The 22,848-nt window shown below is 36.1% G+C and overlaps 1 protein-coding gene across 1 annotated transcript in view; it reads right to left on the bottom strand.

Annotated features, from left to right (window-relative positions):
* The window catches only part of shg (DE-cadherin), a 150,723-nt gene that overhangs the window by 6,254 nt on the left and 121,621 nt on the right, over positions 1 to 22,848 (bottom strand). The window contains 11 exon segments of the mRNA XM_029309303.2: positions 58 to 1,399; positions 1,501 to 1,682; positions 1,770 to 2,349; positions 2,495 to 2,765; positions 3,394 to 3,695; positions 4,440 to 4,628; positions 5,084 to 5,107; positions 5,651 to 5,889; positions 6,652 to 6,709; positions 6,711 to 6,788; positions 11,996 to 12,069. Of these exon segments, the coding sequence (XP_029165136.2) occupies positions 58 to 1,399; positions 1,501 to 1,682; positions 1,770 to 2,349; positions 2,495 to 2,765; positions 3,394 to 3,695; positions 4,440 to 4,628; positions 5,084 to 5,107; positions 5,651 to 5,889; positions 6,652 to 6,709; positions 6,711 to 6,788; positions 11,996 to 12,069 (3,339 nt within the window).

Below are 22,848 nucleotides of genomic sequence, written 5' to 3'. Positions count from 1 at the left end.
AAAAATTCTCTGAATTTCAATGAGAATTTTCGGACTTTCTTGATTAAGAAACCCTACCTATATGCGATTCATCGCAGGCTTGATCAGGTGGTGGCATTATAGCCCAGCCATCTCCGTGAAAGCCGATTCCCAACAGTTCGCATCTCGGTCCTTCCAGACCAGGTGGACACTCGCATCGTTCTGCCAGAGGAGTGCCGCCATTTAAGCAAACGATAGGTTCTGCTACAGTGCAAGTGCATAGCGGATCGACAATCGCTCTAACACCAACGAACGAGCTGGTATTAGTGTATACGGAATACGGAATAGTACTGACGTTTAAGAAACTGCGGCATGAACTGTTGCAGTAGGCCTTCTCAAACAAGCACTCGTCGATGTTCACCAATAAAATGTCCGCTTTCATTTCCCGTTCAATCTGTTTCGAATGTTGCGCTATAATCGTGTTCAGCTTTTCAGGGGCGTAATACGGACTGCCGTGTGCCGAGAATCGGACATCTAACAAACTTCTATTGTTGTGATGAGGCGAATGAAGGACCGCAAATACGTCGACATTTTCAACCGATGTGTTTAACATAGTGGCTAGCTTCTCTTGAAAGATTTCCTTCTTACTAACTCCGGACTCGTCCGGTTCCACAAACTGTTCCGCGGTTATTCCATAAAATCGTACGGAACCAGATCTGTCCACGGCCTCCTCCGGAAGCTCTTTAACAGTGACGTTCACATACGCATGTACTTGGTGAGTTTTAATAAGATGGCCTTTCTCAGTGACGATAAACTTCAATACAAAGGTATCGTTTGTTGTACCCGACAGCAAGGTGATCATTCCGGTATTGACATCTAGATGGAATCCATCATGATGGGAAGCCCAATCGAAAGATTTATCTGGCAAGTCCCAATCATCCAGGTCGTTAACGTAAACGCGTCCAATTTCCGTATCAGGAGCTTCTCCCTTGTAATTATACACAAATATAGAACTCGAGCCCTCCTGCATGGGATTGTCATTTTCATCGCCTATGATGACGGTGAGAGTCGAGGTTCCCGTCATAGGTGGCATTCCGCTGTCGGTGATCGCGATCGGTATGTTGTAGCTCTTCCTCTCTTCGCGATCGAACTCGACTCGCGCGTACAGATTAGTTTCACGAATGTCGAACTTGGATTTGATTTCATCGTCCGCATTGTTGTCGATTCGAAATTCGAACGGCGGACCATTTTCATCAGAATCGTAATCCCGCGCCTTGAGCTCGGTTATCTTGCCTGGCGGCTTGTTTTCGTTCCAGATCACGGGATACGGCATATCGAGAAACGGTGCGTTATCGTTTATGTCTATCAGAGTGATGTTGACCATTACTGTCTCGCGTAGAGCCGAAAGCGCCCCGTCTTCGTCTCTTGCCATTATAAGCACCTGAGAATGTAAAAACAAAATCACAAATTAAGTTTATATGATATAAAGATATCATATTAAAAAAAAAAAATAAATAAATAAATATTTATACTCCAACTTACGGTCCACATTGAATAACCATTCGGTGGGTCCCGATCCAATGGCTTCTTCAGCTTCAAACAGCCAGTTTTGTCAATTTCTATGAAGGCTTGCTGTTCATCTTTGACGAGGAAGTAGGCGATATGCTGATCGGCATTCCTATCTTCGATATCAGGATCGTGGGCCGCCAGAGTGGTGATGCATCCTAATTAAACAATAAGAGAGCATGCAAGTTTGTGTTAAAATTAATTTTTTTCTAATTACTAAAAATTACTGTGTACTGCCATCTTACCGTCTACCAATTTTTCTTCTTCTATCGTTGGATTTTTGTTAAAGTCTTCGAAGACTGGTGGATTATCGTTAATGTTTTCAATAAAAATCTCAACCTGGGCGGTATCGTTAAATACACCATCGAACGCTCTTACTGTCAAATTGTACTTGGTAATTTTTTCATAATCGAGCCTCGATTGGACGCGAATCTTGCCCGTTGTAGCTTCGATGTAGAAGCTATTACCAGTATTGCCCGATATGATGCTGTAAGTGACGGGGCTGGCTGTATCGGAATCGACAGCCTTGACTTCGGTCACGGGCGCATTGACGTTTGCATTTTCGTAAATCGAATTATGGGTGTAAACTTTTTGCGTGAAACGAGGTGGATTGTCATTCTTATCGGCGATTTCGATTCGAAACACCTGTTGCCCTTTATTGTGCTCTCCGGTCTTGAACAAAGCGCTCGGAGAATTATCCGTGGCTATAACTTTGACGTTGTACGTGTCCTCGACCTCTCTGTCGAACGTCGTCAAAGTCGTGATGTTACCAGTTTGCGGATCGATCGCGAAGAGATCCTTAAAGTTGTCCAACTCGTAACTAACCTTTTGAGAAAAATCAAATCGAGGTGTCGTATTAATAATAATAATAATAATAATAATCACGTAGATACAATATTTTTAACATAATCGTGCAATGAAAAATTTTCTTACAATACAAAAAAAAAATCATATTAGGTAATATCAATACCTGATTATTAGCAGAAGTACCATCAGCATCGATGGCTCGCACCTGCATTACAGTAACTCCTCGAGGCTCGTTTTCTAACACGCTTCCTTTCTTGATATCACGAAAAACTGGAATATTGTCATTTACATCGAGAACTTCGATGTCGACCACCGTTTCGGCGGCTAACTGATATTTATTTTGTACTCGTATTATTAACGAATACTGCGTGTTACTTTCATAATCCAGATGTTGAGAGATTTTGATATCCGCTGTGTCCTTATTGGATTCTAATCTGTTTATATATACAGACACATACACATTATCATAAGAACGATAGATAAAATTGCATAGAATGCAAATGTATAAAATATGCACAGTAGGAAAATTTGTGTTTTCTTGTTAAAAACGGTCCCTGTTAAAATTTTTGTGTTAATTTAACATATTATTGTTGTGTTCATTGAACTTAAATGTTAAATTATTAAAACAATTAAAAAAATATGTAAAAATAACACAATGTGCATCTATTTTTAATTTTACACAATAAATTCTGTTTTATTATTGACAATATTTATCTGTTAAAATTTACAGGAAAAAATGTTGATTTTTCCTGTATTTTACATTTTATAATATAAGTGGGGACGATAAAATCTAAAATTAATATATTTTTAGTTAATTTTTACATTACAACTATGTTAGTTTTACACAAAATTTATTTTAAATTATTTGAAGTTTTGCATTTATTTTGTGTTAAAATATTAACACAGTATTTGTGTCTCCATTTAACATATCCATATTATGTTAAATTAACATCAAAATTTCTGTGAACTGTTTGGGACATGTGATATCTGTTAAATTTAACACAAATTTTTTAATTGTGTTTTATTATGTAAATGCGATATAAATAATTGATCTAAACATACCTAAAAGTGTTCATTTTGTTAGTCTGTTCCGTTCTACCGGTGACAAGCTCGAAGAGCAGGTACGAATTGTCCGAATTGCTGGAGTTATCAATGTTGGAAATTGCTTTTAAACGGACAATACTATTTTCGAAATCGCTAAAATTCTCCTTAAGTTTAATTGGTTCCGCTGGCCTTGGTAAAAAAGTTGGCGCCTTCTTATGCGATTCCACAACCCGTATGTCAAGATCGATGACATTCATGTTTGGGTTTTCGCCAATATCCTCGGCGGTGGCTATCATACTGAATTTATAATCTGGATTCCGCTGCACAAAATTTCATAATGAACGTAATATAGGAGATTTATGTAATCTGTTAAATTAAGCTTCGAAAACTCAAGCTCTCTCTTTATTCTCGTCTTGATTTAAAATAAGTAGTTCAATTGCGTTGCATTATTTATTACGGGCTTTCATAAGTGACGGGCGCGTAAAATTTTTAGTAAACATAAAAAAAATAAAGTTTTCTTCCGATAATTCAACGGACAACTTTGTTTTGGACGCTTTCTACTCGCGTACAAAATGTTGTGAAAAATAATATTTCCAAAACCACTAATCTTACGTGAAATGGATTTCTAAATCAGCTGTTTTCTTTCATATATTGTAACTTGTGAATAAACTGCTGAATAAAAGGTGTAATAGCCTCAAAACTAAATAATGAACAGTTACTGAGCTACAGCTGGTCAATCAATTTCCAAAATTAGAGTTTTTGGTATTTGCATTAACTATAAATCAGTAATCTGTCTATTATTAGCTTTGAGTCTATTACATTTTTTGTTCATAGTTTTACATAAAATTAGTGCGATGCTTTATGTACATAATTTACATAATAGAGCTTACTAATGCTGAATAATGCGGAAATTCACGGACAAGGATAAAGAAATATTACTTCCAATCTTAACTATCAAGAAAATGTTGCAAGTGTTCTATTTTTCAAGAGATCATTATGAAACAAAGTAGCGTAAACCCTCTTAACATCGTGTTCCTCCTCTTTTTCTCCATCCTATTACTTACGTCTATAACTTTGTTGAGGAATATGACACCGCTCTCGCGGTCGATCCGAAAGTACACAGCATCATCCTGTCTCTTAGACGACAGACTATATCGCACAACAGAATTATTGCCGTCATCGATATCGGTAGCGGAGACTCTCATGACCTCACGGCCGACTGGTAAATCTTGTGGCACGGATTCCGTATACGCCTGTGTGAAACGAGTGCAACATTCAGAACATTAAACGAGAAACGATTATCACACATACACAACAACACATGCGAGGTGTATAACGAGATAATTTCTAAAACGTCATTTATATAGCGTAATGTATTACGTGCAGTTTTCGTATAAATCATGCTTACGGTGCGTTATCATTCCTAAAACATTTTCAGTACATGCATCATGATAATTTCTTTAACACGAAAAGAGAAATGATAAAAAAAATGTTAGTTCATCATATTAATTGCGGTGATCGTAAAAATATCGTTTTAGAAGCTCGGCGGATAAAATTCCAACATTCAATATATAAAAATAATAGTTCGTTCCGTGAAAAAGAAAAAAAAATATAAACTGTATGTAAAAAGGAGACAAAATTTGTAAAATATTTTTTTTCATTCATCTCGCATATCGAGCAACGTTTACACCGCAAATTTAAAACCAACCTTCCATACGTATCCACGGAAGACCTGGGATTGAAGTAAAAAAAAAAAAATTCAAGCAGAAAATGTTAGTAGCAGTAGTGGAGTAGTTAGTCTATGAAAGATGGAAATTTATAAATATATATACATGAAAATCTCTCTTTCATCCCTTTATCATAGTAATTCGCGATATAACTAAAACTAAAATATTTTCAAAAGTATTTTATTTTGGAAATTTTAGTAATTTATTTTAGAAATATAGATAAAATATAGAAAATGTACTATTATATGAGAATATTATACATTTAAAAACTCATATCTTTTTTTCTGTAAAATTATTTTTATTAATAGATAATGTCTGAATTGAAAGAAATTATTGTGAAAAATCCAAATTTTTCATATTTTTATATGAAACGAAAAAGACGCGATGATAGATTTTTCCAATTTTTATGACCCTGGTACGATTATGAATATCCGTGGACGCGTGCATTACGTGTGTATATGTTCGTACCACATGCACCCAGCTTCCTTTGTAAATACGAATCGTAAGGGAGTTAACAAGTTGGTAACTTTAGATAGTTAGAAACGTACCACTTTGTCAAAGACGGGCGAATTATCATTGACGTCCTCGATGGTGACTTTAAATGTGCATACGTCATCCAGCTGCGGCCTTCCATTGTCAGTCGCGAGCACTGTGAGATAAGCTTCCTTTTCCCTGGCGGGTTCATCCCTGTCCAGCATCTGGGTCGTCTTGATGAGACCCGTCTTATTGTTGATCTCGAATTTTAACCTTTCGTCGGGAGCGGTCACGAAACTGTACGTAATGGTACCTGAAAATTCATGGTCCAGACATTGTCCGGATTAACGACTCGTTCTATGTTCGCTCTATGTTGAATTTCACCGCAGTTTCTTGTACAAAATAGTACACCTCTTTTCAATTTTATTAATTTATAAATATAGAAAAATGTTTTCGTTCATCATATCTCGTTTTAATTTAATTAACCTCTATATCTTTTTTAATTAAATTTAAGAGTCCTATATTTAATTTCAATCAATTATAATTTCATAATATTTAGAAGAAAGATTTTATTTTATTTTAAAATTAAACCTTAAATCCATAAAATTAATATTCTCGTTTTTCTAATTGCTGTGCTAATTTTTCCTATTAAAAGCAAATTTATCAAATAAATTATATATTATATACCACAATAAGATATAAGATAAGTTCGATTAATTTTACCATATGCATATAAATATTTTTTACTCGTGGTAAAAATATCAATCAGAGAAACTCTTCTAAAAATACTATATTGTCTCACGATTACACGATTTTCAGGGTAAGTTGTACGAGAAAATTCTCACGGCGCGCGTAATTAAAAAAATAAGCTCAAATGCGAGGCAGATGTGTCTAAAAGACTCGGTTCTCACTTATACCGATTCAAAGTTATAAAACTTTGAGTGGCTCGTAAAAAAAAGAAAGAGAAAGTTGGCTCTATTTAACTACGCGCATAATTTATAACGACATTTTCTATACACTATTACATTAGTTATATCGTTGATGACGTCTGCGCGTGCATTATTGTATACAGTACCTCCTTCGTCCGGCGGATCTTTATCTTCGGCGTGCACCTGGATCACCACGGTGCCAGGGCGATTCCTCCTCCTTCACTACGGGTGCATAATTCGAGCAATTGGAGAACACCGGCTTGTGGTTGTGATTCTCATCGAGCTGAAAGCGCAAGAGAAACGGACGGCTATTAGCACGGGTGTTAGCGAAGGGTATATAAGGGAGGAAAAGGGAAAGGGCAACCCTCCGAAAGATATGTCCGGGGGATTAATCGGTAAAGTTGAGCGCGGGATTGGAGGAGGAAAGAGCGACTTTGGAGAACAAGGCACTCGATAAATCAAAGCGCTCCTCATAAACCAAGCGCCATTAATCACGGCGCGGACTCCGCGAGCGGTATATTATGTCGCGTTTCTCCTCATAAAAGATCCAATAGTCGGAGAGGGTGCGATGCAGGTATATAAGAAAAGAAGAGGGAGAGAAAAAAAAATCGGGGCGCCATATAACCCGGCGCTTCGTAATAATCATGCACGTTGGTGATCTAGAACATGTGGCAAGGTTACTCAAGTTCCGCGGCTTTGCACAACGTTACGCGGTCTGTTGCGTTTTATGGTACGAGCCATATTCTCATAAATTATGACCGCTACTGCCCTCGTATGCGCTATACATCGTACCCGTGTGTTACCATTTCATCGCGATTAAGGATCGATCCAACGACGTTTAACATACGTAATGTATGATTGATCGACGTCGTATTTAACTTTGGAACGAAGATATAAATAATATAGGTATATATATCCCTTGCACTGAATGAGCGATAAGAATATATGCGACCGTAAAATTTACACCAATCGACGTGGAAAATTGTAGTCAGACGTTATAATAATATATATCTATGTAGCGTCCAAATTTTCATGCCTTCTGACTTTGATAAGCACGCTCCAATTCGCGCTTAACGCGCTAAAGTACATGGGTGACGCTTATAATAATACCGGGAAACACACACACACACACACACTCTCTCTCTGTTTCTCTCCCTAGATAGTTATCTTCGATGTAATTAAATGCTCGCGACATTAATATTCATTACTATTTTCTGTCCCCGCGAGGTAACGATATTCTCAGGTAAACAACATTTGGTAAGAAATATAATCCGCGTGTGCTCTCTCGCTGCGTTTGCTAAATTTTACAGCGAGACACACGCCGCCTCTAGCATCTGGCAAACCCATCAGACCGCTTAGAATTTCGCGCTTGCACTTTGCCTAGGTCATATGTTACCTCGATATAGCACCGGAGCTCGCTTCGCTCTCTCGTACTTTTCGGCCTCATTAACGATAAACAAGTTAGCCGTGTGTTTTAGCATATTAACTCCGTTATGCGTTATCCGCGGTTGATTCGTGCAGACTTATTCGGAGGAACGTCCCTCCGTCAATTGGAATTCGTAATCGCTTCATCACCGAGATCCCGAGAGAAAATGACGAGGAAAAAAAAGCTCTCGCGAATGAGAGAAAATTATCGCGAGTACGTCCACGTCGTCGAGGTTCGCTATTTCGATCAGAGAACTAGCGATGGAATTAAATATCTTGCAAGTAGAATTTATTTGCATGTTTTCGGACTCTTTCATTATTTTAAGAAAAGAAACTCGGACTACTTTCAAAGGACTTGAACCTAGATCAAATGTCTTCGTATCTTTGATTATATACACTATTTAATATTAATTTAAATTATTCATTTAATTTAATTAAATATATATAATATGATAATTTAATTAAATATATTCAATATTACTTCTTGCGACTCTTGGAAAATGAAACTTGATTATTGGATTCGGTTTTTTAAATACATATTGAATTTGATCTTATATCTAGAGAAGACTAGTGAAGGCGAATGTGCGCGTCTATCGAATTAATTATCAATGTTCTATTTAACGTTGGCATAAGTACTTGAATAAAACCGGTGTCATAAATCGAACGAGAAAACAAATAGCTGTAGTACTCGAATAAATGACCTCTTCTCTCTATGAGATACTTTGCGCCGAGTTTTAAAGCAATGATACACGTAGCGCGGTCGCGAGATACACTCTCGGCTGTTAATTAATATTAAAGGCGAAAAAGCTTTCGTAACTTGCGAATTGCTCACGGCGTCTTTTCGCAACAATTAATATGCGCAAAAGACTAACGAGCTTCGCCGCGATTACCATCTCCAATTCACGGTAGGAAGCTTATATCAAGGGTAAGCAAATTAATGAAATTTGACTCTTTAAAGGGAGCGAGAGTATTAAACGTTGTCCCATTAATGTAATGCATATCCATAGGAAAATTGTGTTTTATTAATGATAGCAAAAGAAAATGACTTCTTTAAAAACAAGTTTTATCAGAACTAAATAAATTGATGAGATGTCTTGTTTGTAAAAAAAAAAATAGAAGATATATTATATATACCTATCTTTTTTACATTTTTTGAAAATTGTTAGGAAATATTATTTATTTGTATTTCATGCGTCGCACATAATCTTTTAATTTAAAATATATATGTATATATATTTAAAAATATTAAATATATATGTATACCTATATTTAAAATTAATGGATTATGTACGACGAATTAAATATAAATAAATAACTAGTTTTCTAACAATTTTCAAAAAAATTGTAAAAGAAATTTATTTAAATTAAATAAATTATGATAACAAAAAATTAGTATTTATATAACCAACTGCACTATTGAATTATTAATATAAACAGTATGATCATATTTTTCTCTCGCTGTATTATTTTTTGCGTATAAAATATATAAAATCGTTTCCATTAATTTATACATTAAAATAATTCTACAATGAATGTGGAAATTCTACATTTAATTAAAACGTCATTCGTTATACTTTATTTCCGCAGCTATAATAGATCTAATAAAGGTTCAATTATTAAAATATTTATATATATTTATTAGTACGGCAACTAGGACGGTGTCACGTGCAAGCTTCAGAGGATGCAATCAAGACAATTAAAATAAATGTTTGAAACAAAAATGAAAAAAATTTGTAAAAAAAAAATATATTTACTTGCAGCAAATATCTCTGTTTTTTTAGTTCAAAAGTTCATTTTTTTATTATAAGTAATTAGAGGAGAGTTCGATGCAAAATGAGTTTGCATCAAACGCAGTGCAAACTACCGATATTTAAATACGTTATATCCATATTTATATAATATTGTACCAAGAAAGATTATCCAATGTATATTGCGCAAGAGGATTATATCTTAATTAGGACGAGCTTCGGTATTATATCCGTCTACATCGCGAAGATTAGGTCTCAAACAATGTCAGTAGCCCAATTATCGGTATTCGGCGAAGCGACAATTTCATTCGATTGCCGTTGGTCCAAGTTCTACGTATAAACGAATCATGCGCAGAAGATGGCCCCTCTGCAATTCACCAATTCGCGATTCGCGTTCCTAAATATCCTACGCTCCGCCGAGCAAACTTCGGCGTAATGTCAAGGATTTACGAGCGATTCGTAAGCAAGTCTCAGGGGCCGCCAACCAAGCACTTCTCACGGAAGTGTCTCACCGAAGTGAACGTATGGGCGCGAGTAATGGAACGCGCATCTATTCATCGAATCACGAGTGATTTCGCCCGTCTGCAGCGTATCGTTTATGCATGACCTACGAATCGGAATGTGAGGCATGTGTTTGCCTCACCTCGGCGAGGCTGTTTATTTATGTTTTAACAGCGACGAAAAAATATCTGCAGGCCGCAGGAAATCGCTTAACCGATCTGTCAATGAATGGATATCCAGGTAGCAACTTTAAATGTTAAAAATGTGTACGGAATTTTTTTTCCGCTCGAGATCAAAGATAAAAAGACCTTTGTATTCCGGAAATAAACCCTTTCTAAAAATATAACGGGGGAAAACAATGTTTGATGCCCAGCAGCTGCTATAACAAAAATTGGCACAGTGCAAATATGTCGAAAACGCAGTTTTGGGTACCAATTCATTGAAAAATTATACATTGTCAGAAGGATTAAATACCTAACACAATATAAAAACACAAACAATAAGAACAGGAAATAAAAATACGGGATAAAAATTTATGTAATACTGAAACAACGATTATTCTGCAACAAGAATGTTATTCAATCATCTGCTTCTCTGCTTGTGCACCCGTCCTAGAAAATAAAATTGAATCACAGTGATTGGTCAAGTACAGGCAATAAAGAACAGAACCCAACACGTCGGAAATTCTGTTCCTATTGCCTATTCTATATTCCATTGTGCGTTGATACAGTTTTCTTGGTAATTTGAAATGTGGTTATTTCTGTAGTTATTTGATGTTATTTTCCTGTTCCTATATTGTCTGTATCTGATATTTTTGTATTGTGCGATACTTATTTTCATTTTAATCTTTGCGTTGATTAACGGATATGCGGATACTCAAAACAACTTTAAATATTAAAAATATGTCGGAACTTTTTTCCGCCCCAAAAAATACAAAGGGTCTTTCTATATATTCGGAAACTTTTACAATTTAACGGGAAAGAATATTCGATGCTCAATAGTTGCTACAAAAAAAATTGTTGCAGTGCAATGTGTCGAAAAACGCAGTTGTACTGTGAAAAATATGTAAAATTACATAAATAATGAATGTGAAATTACACGATAAATAATGAAAATGTATTTATTTTCATTATTATATCGTCCGATTTTACACTTATAATTTAATGTAACTTTGCATATTTTTTTTACAATGTAGTACCTGGATATGCATACATTAATAAAAAGTTGAAACATAATGCATTGACACAAGGATTAAGCTTGATCCAATATTATTTCATGGATATTTAAGAGTTCCGAAAATGTCGTGATAAAGAAAGTTTATCCCGTTTATAAACCTAACGCAGTATTTTTTCTTCTGTCAGAACAAAAATGATAAATCCGGAATATAGGTACATAATTCAAATTACATTGTCATAGTAATCAGATTGAAGTTTTCATTGAAATGATTAATTGCAAGAAATACAGAGAAATAAGACGACATTTTCTCGTCATTTCGCGATCACGACTTTATATATATTGAACGGGACAACAATGGACCCGTTGATGTCACGTAAAACCGACGCGATGATGCGCGCGCGGTAAATATTTAATCGTTCGGAAGATTAGCGATGAAAGAGAAGGAGGACAAATCCATTATACACGCGGTGGAAGGATGGTTTATACGACGAGATCTCGGTATATCATCCCCCGTAAAAGGAATCCCGGACTTGACGTCTGAGACAGAAGGAAAGAAGTGTAAGCGGTGTAGGAAGTTGTGGAGAGAAGATGAGAAGTAGGGATGAGAAATCGAATCAAGAATGAATCGAGAAGCACTCACCGGTAATTCTTCCTCGCTCAGAAACTGCGATCTCACGTCCAGGTGTCTCGAGTGCCTCAATCTCGTTGCAGTCGCTGTAACATAAAGAAAGAATGGGGGTTGATGATATCGTCCATTTGCGATATTGCGTTCGATAGGCACGAATTTGCTGAGAGAGTCTCTCGTTCGAATCCAAGGAGATAACGCGTTACGAGTGACACAGTTTCATTTATAAAAAGAATTTGATGAAAATTCAGAATGGCTCGCTTGAAAAAAAAAAAAAAAAAAAAATATATATATATATATAAAAATAAAAAAAAAATATTGCAACAAGATACGCGAAAAGTTCAAATATTCGTGTCCACCTTTACGTATATTCTCGTTGAATATATAGTTATGTGCGTTGAATAGAGAGGAAAAACAATATTTAACATTATATATTATATTGAAATGTTTCTCTCGCAAATGTTGAATTTATAATATTTAAGATGAAGATTACTCTTGCGTTAAATACTCCGCTTAATAATTATTTCAGCTCCCGTTTATTCCTCGCCCTCTGTATTTTTGGACGTACGTGAATTTTCTCTCTACGCGTTTTATATATAAACGTTATTTAAAATGTTAAGCATTCCCACGATACGCATTTTTACATGAGATTTAACTTTTAAAAATGTGACAATCGCGAGAATACGCGTGTAAAATGGTTCAACGAAACGATTATATATATTTATATATATATATAAATATATTTTCATGAGAAAATGAATATAACTTTTGCAATTTGGGACAATTTTAATTAAATTTACAACTACTAAATATAATATTAAATTAGAAATTGTACACATATCTCGAGGCGAAACCTTGCCATAAGGATCTTTATGCATCATTCACAATATAGATATATTCTACCAACAAGAGCGAAGAATTCAAGTTTAAATTAACTGCTTATGCTACTTCAAAACTATTCGTAAGTTAAACAAAGTAGGCATTGCTAATGTGGCATTAGAGTTTCTTTAAGTTAATGCACAAAGACGCGAAGTCGGCAAAGTAGCTATACAGAGAAGAAAATACAGGCTCCAAGAATATGCAAAGGTATTACGTTATAAGAGGCTCGCTCGTTAGCAACTGTCGTGTAAAAAATATGTGACGGAGAGCAAAAAAAATATTCGTAATTTTTGTAATTCTAAATAAAATTGTCCCGTTGATATATAGATTTTTTGAATTTATTAAAATAATATTTTTCCTCACATATAATCTGCCCTCGATAAAATGTACGGGAGAGAAAGAGAGAAACTGGTCCCGATCGCGTTTGTTCCGCGAAATATTTGTCGTCGATATTTTCATATTACACGAAAATGTTTCGGTCTCTCTATTGTTATTAATGCTTTCGACTTTCCAACCACGCGACGGCGACGAAATGCTGTCATTCCGTAGCTTGTGTGGCTCAGCCATACAATGCGGTTTACCCGCACTTAATGCGGGTTCTGTCCCGAATTTTAAGCAAATTTGTGCTGTCGTGAAAGCGATACCACCAGAATTGCATAAAATTCAACCAGACCAGTCACTCTCAGGGAACACGCCATCTCACTACGAAATACGGTGAAATAACGAAATAAATAAAACGTGACAAAATGAGAGGAAGCTGAAGAATATCTTCGACCGTAAATTGTTGGCACGGATTTTCCCCAACCTGCTCCGCGAATGCATTGAGTATTTTTTGCACCTTTTTTATTTTGTTTTTTCTATTTCTTTCTCTTGCTATTTTTTTTATACGAACTGCTGGAAAAGTAAAAATAACATATACATATAATCGATACAATCGATCGGTTTGATGTTAATGATGTAGATTTATCGCGGCATGATTAATCATATTCTTTTTCTTCGAGAAAGAATCGATAAAAGATTCATCCTGATTAAAATACAACGTATAATAAGCGCATAATTATGCGCAACTCCTCGAATCCCTCCGTGAAATTCGATATAATTGAATTGAAAATCTCGCCCTTTTCCACTCTTGCGTTTCTGTCTTGAAATCATTTAGGATATCTGAAATCTCAGTCAATGTCACTCGAATTTATTATCACTCAAACTCAATGGAGCACACTATTCGTATAACCATAAATCGATCTGTTCTCTCAAACATTTCAATTGACACTTTAGCTACTATCTTGTTCCGCTCCAGTTGAAACACCTGTGTAGGAACTATCTGTATTTCTCTAAATTAGCTGTTGTGTTAAACACTTCTCTGTGCGACGACGATGCTCTCTTCCCTATAGAACATCTTCGACGAAGGGATCATCTCTTTTTAGACCAGTTTCTTTTTCGCGCCAGATCCACTAAAGATTTTTCCCGATATTACAGTTGCTCTCACGGCTTTATTTAAGCTTTATTAAAAAATTTTTATCAAAGTCACCCTCTCACGTTGTGTTTTAGCAACTTTCCAAACGAATCGGATAGTTCTATTTTTGCGAAATTATGAAAAATGCAAACACGGGATTACAACTTTTGCCTCCATTGATTTTATTCGCATTAAAGTATGCACGGATGCGAAATATAAATAAAAGACAAGTTTATACCTTTTTTGTGTGGGGGAGACCATTCGCTTTAACATTGCGTTCAAATTTCAGAAAAAAATTGAATCACCGTGTGATTCAATTAAAAAATTAGCATTCCTCGTTACAACAATGCAGCTGTATACTAACTTTTTGTTAAGTGAATCAATTCCGTTTAATCTATATATTCGAAAACTTTTCAAAATAGTTATCTGATCGAGCGAAGAAATAAATTAAGTATGCAATTTTCCTCCCTTATAGAAACACCACAAATATTTAATGTGCATATTTAATGTACATATTTGATGCGCATAAGTTATTATAAGAATCCTTATGATTATTTGATTACACACTTTAGAAAAAGAACTGTAAGTCTCGACTCAAATCACAAAAGAGCAGACGCGGGATTAAGAAATACTCGCGATCGTAAGTCCAACTTAAGAAAAAGCAGATGACACTAAGCGTCAAGGTAGCACGAGATAAGAGAAGTGACACGAGACCCATTCGTTCGCAAGAAAAAGATTCTTCGCAAGAGAAAGAGAGGGAGACTTCGCGCTTGACTCACATTAGGAAGGGAATTCGTGTCAGAGCCGTCCTATATTCCATTTTGTGCCCAAAGAGACTCGACGACATTTATGTCACAAGCTGAAACCCGGGTACGTTATAGCGCATCGCGGATGGAGTCCGCCGTGTTCCGTATCAAAACCATTTATCGAAACTATCAGCGAGCGAGATTTATTGAATCCGACCGCACCGTTCCTCGTCCTCCAACCCTGCTCCGATTTTTCCGGAGGTGGCAACGCTCTCTAATCCGTACGAAAAAAAAAAAAAAAAAAAAAAAAACTCACGAAAACTCTCTCTCTCTCGCTCTTTATGTAGAGGCACTACTGTATAACTGTCCGATTTCGTCACGCGGGGATCAAATCTTTTTTTTTTTTTTCTCGTTTGTTTTTCTTTCCACTCGTCGACGTCGAGTAAATGAGAAGTTGATCGCGCTCGCACTTTGATAATTGTTCTTCGATGATCGATCAGTCGCGCGCGCCACGTCAGCTGGAAATTATGAGAACACGTCGGCCGGTTTATTTAACGCTCATGAATTCGCGAAACTTTATAGAGATACTCGGCAGATACGCGGCGCATATAATTAATTTGCTGAAACGACGCTAACAAATTTCTCGACGATGTATTTTAATTAGAAAAATTAATTAGAAATTTCGCGCGTGCGCGCTTTATCGTTCTATTCATTTCATTCCTTCCACCCACTGACTTCCGCAAATGTGATAAAGACTATGCCAAATCCGAGTGGCACGAGCAGTTATGTAAATAGCAGCCGCGTGTGAGATAAGTTTAAACCCTCCAACCCCCCAGAATAAAATCGGTTCAATCCGCCCTTATCGCGTCGGCGCGCTTTCGACAGTAAAATTTTGCCTTTCTTTTTTTTTTTTTCGTGGACTAGAGTACACGTGAGCGACGATATCCCGGTACATGAACTGCGAAAATTATTAATCCTCATTTCGCTAAGTGCAGCACCGTTCAGAGAGATAGAGAGAGAGAGAGCGCGTTATATTTGTGCCGCTTAAGCAGACTCCTCCTGCCGGTTATTCCGCTAATACCGAAATCGCGTTTCAGCGAAAACATAGGCGCCTAAACACGGTATAATATATAAGTATATATATACGCTCGCGGATAATCTTTATAATTTTTCGCGCGTTTATTTCCGCGCGCGCCAGAGAACGCGCGATAAAGCGCGCCATTAACTTATATATACCTAATTAGGTTAAAACATTTTCCGAATTTATCGTCTTTTTCTCCCCCGGCTTATTGTAGGAACACGACGACCGTCTGCAACCCATAAATCCACTGATTTCGCGCCATACATGCGCGCCATCGAAAATTTGTCGGGAGAAAGAGGTAGAAGAAAAAAAAAAATTATGAAAATGTGCGGATTTTTCCTCCCGGATTTGCCCCAAAACAGCGTGGATTGGCCAGTCGTGCCGTCGACAACGAATCGATCCTCTTCCTTCCACTCCCTCTCCAGAGAGATGCCATTTCCGGCATTATCGTCGGCGCGGCGTTATCACGGCGACGTCATCGGAAAAGCGTCAACTGTAAAAGGATTCGCATCGGCCCGGGAGTCGTTTCGCATTTTTCATATCTGACTCGCGGACATCGGCGCGCATGCGCGATATTTCCCGCGGCGGGAAATCCCCTGATAAGCGATCTCGCGCGGAGACACACGCGAAAAAGCGAAATACGATTTTATTTCCGATACCATCGATGCTCTCATTACTCGAAACGGAGCCAATTATATTTCCATTGTTTTTGTTTCGGTTCTTTTTTTAAAAGCGTAATCGCGCGCGGTCGTTTGTTGTGCCCTCCCTCCTTTTTCCGCGCGAATTTAAAGAGGGATTAAAAATTGACTGGCCGCGTTGCGATTGTATCGGGCAGGGAAAAAATAAACGAGAAAAAAAAACTTTCGCGATAACGCCGGAAATGTCGAAGTTTCGCGAATCGTGATCAACATCTTGGATGGTCGAGCTTAATTGTTTGTTTAGAACCGCGTAATTATTGAATCAATTAGCTTTTCACGAGAGCACGGCGAAGATTACAATAGACCCGAAAGCGGTCAGATCAGAGGGAGATATCGAGAAACACCTTCGTTCCCGATTCCTAGGGAGTATCATTACGCCCCCGGGTTATTGTCAAAGTTAGATGCACACGACGGGAGACTTTAGGATATAGAAACTGAATATAGGAAGGCGCGATAAGCTCTGCTAATTTAGATTTGATCAGCTTGGCACCGCTGGCTTCCGCATTATGTAATTTCTACGATTCGTCTAGAGATTAATATACCGGATAGATTAATTCCGTTCGACTGTGATTCGCCACACAGAGAATTTATTCTTAGAATTTACCCTGAAAATCATGATAATAGTGGGACAGTATAATATTAAAATAATTTTATCTGAATTTCTCCGATTAATATTTAATAATAATTTATTTAATAATAATAATATTAATAATATAAATTAATAATAATATATACAGAGACAATTTTCTCTTATTGTTAGAATTTACCCCGAAAATCATAGTAAAATAAAGTGGGACAATATGGTATTATATTGGAAGAATTTTATGAGTTTCTCTGATTATCACACTAAAAATTTAATAATTATTAGCCTTGTGTTCACAAATTCAAAAAATTATATGAAAAAATAGACCAGCTAAATGAGCAAGGAAATTTTAGATGTTAAATAATTTTTATTTTAATATATTATAATTGAAAGGTAAACGGTTCGACTGTACTCAGTCTTCTTCAATATAATAACATAAAAATATAAAAGTATGTTGGTTGTGATGAACAGATATAAGCATATATAATCATATCAAAATTTTTAAATCTGAAAAGGATGGAAAAATATACATATTAATATTTTGTACTGTGATAAATATTTGATGACAAAAATTCATAAAATTCTTCCAATAATTGTCCCACAATTCCCATGTGATTTTCAGGGTAAATTCTAAACGAAAATTCTTTCTGTATGCTTTAATTAAATACAAAAAAATGCGAGATAGAGAGAATGCATAAAATGCTAATAAATAAATAAATTAACAAATTAAGCTCGTCCTTTTTGTTTCAAAACGTCACGCAGCGGTCTTCGGGAATGAAGGGTACTAATTAATGATGCGTTTCGTTCAACAATGGTGCAAATTCGGCTTATTCCGCGCACGCATTTCCACGAGTTACGTCACTAGAGCGCGCGTTTGACATATCGCTTCGTGCGCGCGATTTCGATTCGGAGCAAATCCTCGGGGATGCCTGATTTTCCTGTATTTTTTTTAAACCCCACGTGAAGTTACGGAGAAAGATTTCACGGAGCGATATATATATCCTCGACGGCGCGGAAACGACACCGAGGCAGGCTGAATTAATTTGTTGAAAGATTGGTCGCGCACGGATGTGGGTGCGGCGGCGGCTTTATACATATATATATAGATATATATATATGTGCCTTTCGTAGGAAGGTTTATCTAACGAGAGGATTATCGATAACCAGGTCATCGCTACGTACTTACGGAGTGACTAACACGCAATGACACGCATACGAAACTTCTCGCTTGCACGCATGTTACTTTTTCCCCCTATATATATGCGCCTCGATTCATTGGTAAACGCGATGTACGATCGGTGAGAAATAACTTTAGCCGGCGTTTATATACCTATAGGTACAGCACAAAAATATAGGTACGTGTGCCCTCTCCGTTCACGTATATAGGGCCGCCGCAATCTGGAACGACCGGTTATCAGCTGGTAACAATCGCGTGATAATTGAAGAGGCCGGCGTTGCATCACGCAGGTTTTAGAAAAAGGAGGAAAAAAATGTAAGTTTCAAAAGTTTCGGAAGCTTGTAAATTACCGCTCAACCCTCTCGACTCCCTTTCAGGTGAATAATATCGATCTTCATGCCGCGTGACTGTTCCGTTCATACAAGTAACACTATATAAAAGATATACCTTAATGCACCGCGGCACGATAGTAGTGTAATTGCGGTTTATTCTGCACGGAAATTCGATACGCGCGAAACACGTTACGGCGATCCCTCGTGACTCATTCACTAATTTATCATATTTATCTAATCCATTTATTTTTTAATCGATATATAATTTGATTGTTTATTAAATTTAATAAATATTTAAATTATATGTTAATTAAAAAAATAAATATAATATAATATATATATAAATGATTAATAATTAATAAATATTTTAAAATTATATATATATATATATATATATATATATATATTATTAATTAAATAATCAATATATTTAAATTTATTAATAATTAAAGAAATACTCTATTTCTCTATATATAAATATTTTATTATTTAAAAAAATAATTAATGATTTATAATAAATAATATTTATAAAAAATGAAATTTATAAAAAATAATTCATAATAAATTAAAAATAATTATTAAATAAATTATAATTAATAATATTTATTATCACAGTTTCGATCATGCATCTTCGCGCTGTCGCTGATGCATCGTGTTCCGGAAGGGAAAGAAAGCAGAGAGCGCGTTCCGCGGGATGGATGATTATGGACGACGTCGATCGCTTGCGAAAGGGGGTGTAGAAAAAGCGAGGTGATCGTGTAAGGGCTCGCGGACACCTCCGGATACACCCCTCTACCTCACGGGTGCATTATGGACCGTAAGTGCATTCCGTATCGATAATCGAAGCTAAACCAGGCCTCACGCGCGCACGTTACACACGCGAGACCGCGGCACTATTTCTCCACCACCACCTCTTTCCACCCTCTAACCGGGGGTGACCGCTCTCATTTGTTTGCGCGCGCGCCAATGTGTCTGTTGTGTGTGTGTGTGTTTATGTGCGTATATATACACACAGGTGTTTGTATGCATGCATGTATGGATTACTGTCGCCGCGCCTAACTCAATTAAACCAACTTGTCGACTACTTTGCCTCGCGGCCTCTGAGGCCCGTCCGTATGTTGCAGTTTTAATATTCCTCGCGCGGCGTATCGAGGTCAATCTTTAGCCGCTTAATCAATCCTCGCGCTCCATCATCCTCTTTCAAGATTACTATTCTGCTTTTTATTCCCGCACAGTCATGTGTCTAGAGCTCCTCGATGTAAAAAGGCATCCGCCATACGCGCAAATAAAATTTCCACGACATATATCTAATTAAGTAAATCTAATCTTTAGTGTGCCGTAACTGCCGATTTAATTATTTAATTATTCGTGCGAAATATATTATTTCCGCGATTTTGACTGCGACTATTAATTCTGCTTTTTATATTTCCGCACAGTCATGCGCCTCGAGCTATTCGATATATAAAATAGCAACTGCACGCGCAAATAAAATTACTATGACGTTTAATTAATTTCATTATTGATACAAAATCTCGAAAATATATTAACTCCGCAATATTTGAGTTGCGACTTTGAAAGGTAACGAGCAATTTAAAAAGAAAAATATCCATCGCTTCGGAAAATGCGGCAAAAGTGACATAATTTCTCGACATTAAAAACATAAAAATCTAAGAACTGGCTAAATTAAAAATTAAAAAAAATATTCATGAAATTTCTCGCCTGTCAAGCAAAGCGAAAATTATTAATCGTCGCGTATTTAAAAATGTCGAAATGTCGAATATCGCGGTGGAAATTCAGGCAAGTAAATTCGCAGAACTTTATCATTCGTACTTGTCGGCTTGGATGCGAAAATATACGTGTCATGGACAACGTATATGAAGACATCCTAAAACTGCTACGTCGTTAGAAGTTTACGAGATACTGCTGCGGTACTCGAAGTACACAACTCCAAATCCGCTCGTCATCAAATCCGGCTTGCAACAATGACAGCTGTGACACCTTGCTATACTCGTAAAAAGATATACGATAGATAACGTACATTCGCATCCGCCATCTATCTAGTAACTGATAAGAAACTTCTTTACGCGAAATGTGAGAGAGCAATGAAACATGAAACGATATTATGTTGTACTTAAATAAGTTACTATTTACGGAATCCACGAAACGTCCAATCTTTTTTCTCCGAGTATTTAAATTCGAAATCTAATAAGAGATTATTCTTGAATAATTTATTTCTATTCTTCAAATGAAAGAATGACAACTAGGAAATTCATTTTCTACGAGCAAAAATAAAAGAATATATCAAATGATGATATCAAATCAAAGTAAATTTTTTCATAATTAAAAATCCATTCGAGTCAATTGTAGATAGATATACAAAAATTTGGACTAATGTAATTTTATTCACTTCTGTTTATTAATGAAATAAAATTTTTCGACAAGATTTATATTATCGCTATTGTTGATTGTTGCATCATAGTAATTTACATCATTTGCGTAATGCTAAGTCAAGGAAATACTCGTATCATCTATAATAAAAATAATAACATTATACAAATTGTTATTATTGTTATTTGTATATTGCAATCAAACAATGAGATTGCAACGTTTCATTTTATTCAAAGAAACATATTTACTATTTAGAAAGTAGACAACTTAATTGGAACTTTGATCCACGATATCTCGAAAACTAGTTGTAACGTAATATAATTTATTTGACAACTAATGATTTATCTTTGAAAATGATATCTTACTCAATTTTACAGAATGTTTTCCTGAAAAAAATATTTTTAAAAGCTATTTAATTAAACGTCTCACTCCAGCAAATAAAATGCTGCATTTGATCAAATTCATTGTCAGTTTTTACACAAGAAGCTCAAGATTTCGCAGAAAATTTTCCGAGATATTATATACTTATATTTGTTGTACTTTTAAAGCTGAAAAAAAGATCAGTCACTTTTCGTTAAATGGCTCTCGTCTGTCTCAGTCTCGTTTCGTAAAACACTGGACGTTTCGTTAACGCATAAGCAGAGGGACAAACGCGCAACTAACGTTTCGCAACATATATGTCGACAATACACGAGGACGGGCGTCGAAATCACAGAGAGAGCACGCTTACACGTCGTAACGACCACGACGTGCACATTACTGCCAGGCTTATAATTTATTACAAACCGCACGCGTCGACGACCCCTAGCTCATTTACGAGCTGAAAATGTGTGTTACTGTGGCGCACAGACGCATTTTCCACATGCGCGCCCGGTTATGGGAGAAGAGTATTATAACACATGGTAGCAGCACTCCCTCATAAAACGCGGATTTAAAGTCGCCACTTTTGTAGTCTCAATAAAGCGAGAGCACGCAGACAGATGGGCATATATATATATAGATTACACGCGCGTGGACATGAAAACGCCCCGTAGGGATTTTGATCGACGTCTATGGGGATGATTGACATCGAGATCATCAGGGATGTGCAAAATGAATGTCCAAATCCATTTAAAATAGAAAATGCAAAATAGTTGGAAGCTTTCCATTTGAAAATATAATCAATGCAAAATGCTTCTTAGACACTGATTTAAAATGGGAAATGAAAAAATAGGCATTTTAAAAATGCCTTTTTCAAATATCATTTATATATATTTACATTCTCATTTTTTTATTCAATTTTTATGAACTTTTTAGAAATTTTCTTTATAAGCTTTATTGATGAAATTTATATATTTTTAATATAAACAAAAGATAAAAACGTAGATATTTGAGAATCGCCAGACAGAAAAAAAAAGTACGATTATTCTCTCGACCGTACTGGCCAATATTATTTATTAAATCACTTTGTGATTTAATAAATAATATTGACCAGTACGGTCGAGAGAATAGTCGTACTTTTTTTTATAAACAAAAGAATCGAAAAATTATA

The sequence above is a fragment of the Nylanderia fulva genome, unplaced genomic scaffold, assembly GCF_048542155.1.
Source record: "Nylanderia fulva isolate GAGA-0341 unplaced genomic scaffold, ASM4854215v1 Scaffold4, whole genome shotgun sequence".
Taxonomy (NCBI): Eukaryota; Metazoa; Arthropoda; class Insecta; order Hymenoptera; family Formicidae; genus Nylanderia; species Nylanderia fulva.
The sequence above is the reverse complement of the archived record's forward strand: the minus strand, read 5'-3'. Positions and strand labels throughout refer to the sequence as shown.